The sequence below is a fragment of the Lampetra planeri genome, chromosome 25 (assembly GCF_965212315.1).
Source record: "Lampetra planeri chromosome 25, kcLamPlan1.2.h2, whole genome shotgun sequence".
NCBI lineage: Eukaryota > Metazoa > Chordata > Hyperoartia > Petromyzontiformes > Petromyzontidae > Lampetra > Lampetra planeri.
The window spans coordinates 9,530,027-9,536,045 of record NC_136131.1 but is presented as its reverse complement, the minus strand read 5'-3'; the positions used below and the strand labels follow the sequence as shown (position 1 = coordinate 9,536,045).

The window sequence follows — 6,019 nt, the reverse complement described above, 5'->3', positions numbered from 1 at the left end:
CAGAGGACATCCCTGTCACGCACAGGGAATGGCTCTCGGCCAGGCAGCTTTACCCGGGCTTGCCCACCACAATGAAGGTCCTTAATGATTGTGAGCAGTGGGTCAGAGACCCCGAAAGCACCAATAATAACCCAGCGCCCTCACCTATTGGTGCTATGACAGGCCTTGACCAGTTCAATAAAGCAGAGATGCAGGCACTGCCACGCGCACACACACACATACACGCTGACGCATACACACACACAGACAAAGATCCCCCGTGTAGCCTTAACATACTGTTGGGGCGAGTGCTGTTTGTGAGCAGAACCCACACGCAGGCACAAACCCTCACGCACGCACACCCCTTGCTTGGCTGGCTTTGCACGGATTCGGTGCAAACCTGGACGTGTGGACCCTCCCTCCCCAACACCCCCCCCCACCCTCCCAGACCTTCGCCGAACGCGCGTTATCTGTGTCTCGTGTGTTTTCCTCTACCGCGCACCGACTGCAGGCCGAGCGAGTCGTTACGCAACTGTTACCGGCGTTGTGTAATCTCGACGGTTCTACGACCCTCTTCCAAGATCAAGTACAAGCACCAGACCCCCCCCCCCACGTCTCTCTCGCCCGCCACCCCGCCCGACGCAGACCCACGCACTCCACCCACCCCCTTCTGTCCCCTATCTCTACTCTCCCCTACCTCTCCTATCGCTCTCCCGTCTACCCCACCGCCCTCCCTCCCTCCCTCTGCACTCTCTGCTCCCCCACTCTCTCTTATCTCTCTGCCGTCTCCCCCCCCCCCCCCTCTCTACTTTATCTCTTATCTCTCTCCTACCTTTCCTATCTCTCTCCTGTCTTTCCTCTACCCCCCCCCACCCTCTCTCTCGCTCTCCTGTACATTTCCCTCTGTTTCTCGCACCCCCCCCCTCCCCTATCTCCATACCTCCACCCTCCCCTCCCGATCTCTGGCGCTCGCGGCAGACGCGGTATAAGCTGGGCACGCGAGCTCGCCGCGTACGGAGTGCGTGAGCCGCTCTCGGGGCCAATGAGAACTCAAGATCCGAGCGCAGAGAGAGGGGTCGGCTGCTCTCACCCGTAGCGTGGCTCCTGCTCCTCCCACCACCATCATCATCATCATCGCCGTTCATCACCTCCACATTTAAAAGGCGAGAACCCATCACCGCAAGGGGCGAGCGCGCTCCTGATGGGAACCTCCGTCCACGCGTCTCCTTAAGAGGGGGATCCCCAGCCTCCTCCTCCTCCACCACCCCCTCAACCACCACCACCACCAACCTCATCGACCTCCTCCACCGGCCCATCGACGCCGCCTCGCCATCGTCGTCCACGATGCCGCACGTCAACCTCCTCGTCGTGCTGCTCATCCTGCCGGGCGTCTTCTCCAACTGCCTCTTCCTGGCCCTCTACGACGCCGTCTCGTTCCTGCGCCGCGCGCTCCAGGCGTCGCTCACGCACTCGGCCAAGGGGGACGCGCAGCACCCGCGCATGCTCACGGCGCAGGGGATGCTTTCCGTGTGGCGGAGCTACGTGCTCGACGCGCACAAGAAGGTCCGCCTCGGCGGGGAAGCCCCCAACTCTAGCGTCGTGGCGCTCGGAGGCCACTCGTCCTCATCCCCTTCGTTCTCCTGCGCCGCCGCCGCCGCCTCCTCCTCCGCTCACGAGACGCCGACACCACGGACAACGGCAGAAGCAGCAGCGACCGTCACCACCTCAACCACCACCACCAGCACCACCACCTCAACCACCACGTCAAGCAGCGCCGCGTGCCGCCTCCTCGACTTCGCCAGAGATCACCGCCCGCTCGTGGTGAACTTCGGCTCGGCCAGCTGACCCCCGTTCGTGGAGCAACTCGGCGAATTCTGCGACCTCGTGCGCGACTTCGCCGACGTGGCCGACTTCCTGGTGGTCTACATCGAGGAGGCCCACCCGTCCGACGGGTGGCCCGCGCCCGGCGGCCTCGAGGTGCCCCGCCACCTCGCCCTGGGGGACCGCTGCGTGGCCGCGTCCCAACTGCGCGGCCTCATGCCCCCCCTCGGCCGCTGCCCCGTGGTGGCCGACGCGATGGACAATAACGCCAACATCGACTACGGGGTGTCCTACGAGCGCCTGTACGTCATCCAGGACGGCAAGATCAGATACCTGGGCGGCAAGGGTCCTTTCTTCTACAGGGTGCGTGAGGTGAAGTGTTTCCTGGAGAGCTTGAAGGCCTCCAGATAAGAGCAGCACTCAGAACGGGGAAGCTCCCTACTTTTTTTTCCCCCCCTTTCTCGCTCGATATTTTACGGAACGCTTGCTAGGAACCTGGCTCGGAATTTACGCCTTATCGGCGTAAGGCACTACCACTAGAATGCAGTATACACCCATCGATATATATATTAAAAAATCCTCATACTGTTTTACCCTATATTTGCCATAATCCTATTAAATAGGTTTATAAGAGCGGGTTCGTTGGATGGATGTGGCGGAGTGCGAAAATTATTTCCGTACCAGGGTTCGGGACTTATTCCGGGTTCAGGTTGGGCACTCGCTCGGCGTGACGTGTGGGACGGGGGGGGGGGTCGCGATGTGGCGAGGCGTGAGCGAGTGCCGCACTTGGGGCTTTTCGTGTCGTTTTTGTGTCAAAGAGACGACGACGACGCGGCGTTGTCTCTCTGTCTGTCTGTCTCTCTGTCTGTCTCTCAGTCTGTCTCTCTGTCTCTCTGTTTGCCTGTCTCTCTGTCTGTCTGCCTGTCTTTCTGTCTCTATGTCTGTCTCTCTGTCTGTCTCTCTGTCTCTCTGTCTCTCTGTCTGTCTCTCTGTCTCTCTGTCTGTCTCTCTGTCTCTCTGTCTGTCTCTCTGTCTCTCTGTCTGTCTCTCTGTCTCTCTGTCTCTCTCTCTGTCTCTCCGTCTGTCTCTCTGTCTGTCTCTCTGTCTCTCTGTCTGTCTGTCTGTCTGCTGCTGCCCCGTGGGCCACTGTAAGACGCAGTGCGTCCGAGTCGCAGTATTTGTCAGAACGTAATTTCGTTAAAAAAAAACGAAGAGGTACCCACCCAACACCGAACCACGACTCGGCCCCTTGACGATTTTGCCAATAATACTTCTCTCGTTCGCCTTAGTTTGATCGATTCCCAATTGCGAATTGCGTTGCATCGCGCCCCTGCACGCGCCTGATGATTGGTAGCCGCGCAGAGGCGCACCCCGCTGCGGAACCGCGGCCGCTAGAGTTTGAGACGCGCTGGGCCATGGGTCTCGAGTGATCGTGTGAACACGTGGGACGTCTCGAGAGACGGAGAGACTTGGACAGTCTCTGTTGGGCATTAAACACGGTCCACTCCATTCATGATCGAAACTGGGTTTTTTTTTTTGCTGCAAAATAATCCCAGATTTCAATAAAGCTCAACGCATGCGTCAATAGCACTGTGGCCACATAGGCGACGTTTCGGGAAATGGCCCTTCTTCATAGCACGTTATTTTTTCAATGATTGTGAAAAGGGAGCGGAGGGGGGGGGGCAGTGGTTAGCGCACTGCAATATGAACCCGGCCACCCGAGTTCGAATCTCGGGCCACGGCCAAAATCAGTGGCGAGTTGATCCCTGAACCGGTTCTTGGTGCCCTTCGCCCTCTTGACCAATCGGCACTTACCGGCGAGGTGAAGTATGGTCACGTAGGCCACACGACTTGGCACGGCGCGGAGAGGCCTTAGTCCAGCAGTGGATTGACAAAGGACTGTCACATGAATGTATTCTTATTTTGTTTCAAACAATGTGCCTTAAACTGACTGAGCAATTGCACTGAACGTCACCCGCACTGCCTTCACCCGCGCGCCGCGTTTCCAACGCTCGGGATGCAGACCCCCCCCCCCCCCAGCGTCCACTGCTGGACGTCTGCGTTAAAGAGCTTCACGGCTCATCGGATTCCTGCTGCAGTCTAAATAAAGATAAGGAGCCCATCTCGACGATGCTCCCCGATACCGACGCCGTAGTTCTCGCTTAGTCGCCCTTATCCGAGACGCGTGTTCATCATTCCATTGCATCGTACCAGAAATCGATCGCTCTCACCTTTCGTGAGCAGATGTAGAAGTATGCGTAATATCTGAAACAAATGGACGTGCAATGTTAAATCACCACCCTCCCCCCCACCCCCGCTGCTCCCCCTCGCCCCGCCTCTCCGCCCGCGCATCATTATACATTGAGTGGGGTAAAGTGTGGGTGCTCCTGCCTCCTCCAAGACGTCTGGCCAGCGTGTAAGAGGAGGCCAAATACAACCCCTTTGCGAGAGGCTCTCTCTCTCTCTCTCCAGAGCTCCCTCTGGGTTGAGACCCTTTCTGCGCGAGCGGTCTCGTGAGCGGGTCATTGCAGGGCTGCGCCTTTATCTGTGCCCGTGTCGATGATGGTCTCCTCGGGGTCTTCAAGACCCGGCCACAGGACAAGGGGGAGATAATTTCAAGGCTTCATTCCTAAACGGGGGGAGGGGGGGGTAAACGTTCCCTGTTTTGTGTTTTTTTATTGAAAAGGTGCCACTTTTGTAATGAATTTTCGCGAAATATTCAGAGATCATCTGAGTTTAACTCACCCCCCCCCTCCCAGCGAACGATAGATCATCAAGCCCAGCAGGCAGCAGCAGCAGCAGACCGCATTGTGTCCCCAACGTTTTGACAGACTCTGCGTCGAATCCACTAGGGCGACCGCGTTGAATAATAATAATAGTTAAATTTGTAACGCGCGCAAATTTGCAGACGTAGTGGCCGCAACTCAGAGGCGCGGAGCCAAGCTCAGAGTCGCTCGAAAGCGCGTGATTGTAGAGCTGAGTTTTTAAGTCTCTCTTGAAGGAGGCGATTGAGGTGATGCTGCGAATGTGCAGAGGGATGATGTCGTTCCAGACTGTTGGGGCTGCCAGCGAACGTCGCCAGCTCGTGCGGTCCTGGGGGGCACGCGTCCGTCGCCGTCGGTGTCCTCGTGTCGTGTGAATGTGGCATTACTTTTACTACGTCGGAGAGGTTCGAGCAGACAGTGTATGCAGTATACCTGGGTGATCCGTTTGTAGATACCTCACTCGCACATCGGTGGACACGTTGTAGAGGGAAGGAGCATTTTGAGTCCAGAGAATCTACTCTGCACGTCTTCCAGAAGCGTAAAACCAGTGAATATTTCAAACGAAATTATAAAAAAAAACTAAATTGTGTAAAGCCAATAGGTAGGGTCGATGTTCTAAATTCACACGTATTTTTGTCGTCATCATTATTATTATTTATATTTGGACAGGCACACTGGAGTTCCGCTTTCATGACAATTGTTTTTTTACCCTTTTATCTGGCAACAAAACTGACACCTTTTTTTACAAGGAGTCATGTTTGCATAGACCACAATACCTGCAGCCATAATGCAAACAAAACACATAACTCTGATAAGGTATGCACTGTCCTTGAAGTTGATTGGTCCACACCCGCTTTCTTGTTTTCCTTCGTTACCGCGAACGCATCGGGGGAGGGGGCGGGGGTATCTATAGGCGGGTCGCCCTGGTCCACTCTTGGGGGTGAACGAGCAGCAGCCGCGATTGTTCAGCGAATTCGTCGCGTTCCCGTTACCCCTGGGGGCCTCTTGGCACGCGCACGTGCGCGTCGGAGCTCGACTGCCTTCTTGGCAGACTCGTGGCATTATAGTTGATGTTGTTGTTGTTGTTTGCTATTTGTTTTTAAATTTGCTAGAGTGGAGACGCTTCTCGTTTTGGTGACGCCTTTCTCTGCTCGTGTGTAATTTATTTGTATCCCTCTCCGCCCCGCCCCCCCCCCCGCCCCACCTACACTCTGAGTGGCAATTATTGGGTTCTGCTGATTTGTAGGGTTGCCGCGATATTGTGATGTCCCGCGAAATCAATAATCATCATCATCATCATCGCTATCATCATGATCATAATCACGCAGCAACTGCCGCTGCAGTAGTAGCAGTAGAAGCAGCAGCTGCTGATGCTGCTTCTGATGCAGCAATATCCCGGTAAGCTCTGAACGTTGGGCCAACGTTGAACCGACATTGGCACGCTTACTGCGTCT

The 6,019-nt window shown here is 56.1% G+C and overlaps 1 protein-coding gene across 1 annotated transcript; it reads left to right on the top strand.

The window, feature by feature from the left end:
* Positions 1-842: 842 nt before the first annotated feature.
* On the top strand, positions 843-5,703 carry LOC144727433 (type II iodothyronine deiodinase-like). The gene has a single exon (XM_078606260.1). It carries the CDS (start codon positions 1,324-1,326, stop codon positions 2,209-2,211), a length of 888 nt encoding a protein of 295 aa, XP_078462386.1. The 5' UTR covers positions 843-1,323; the 3' UTR covers positions 2,212-5,703.
* Positions 5,704-6,019: the final 316 nt, after the last annotated feature.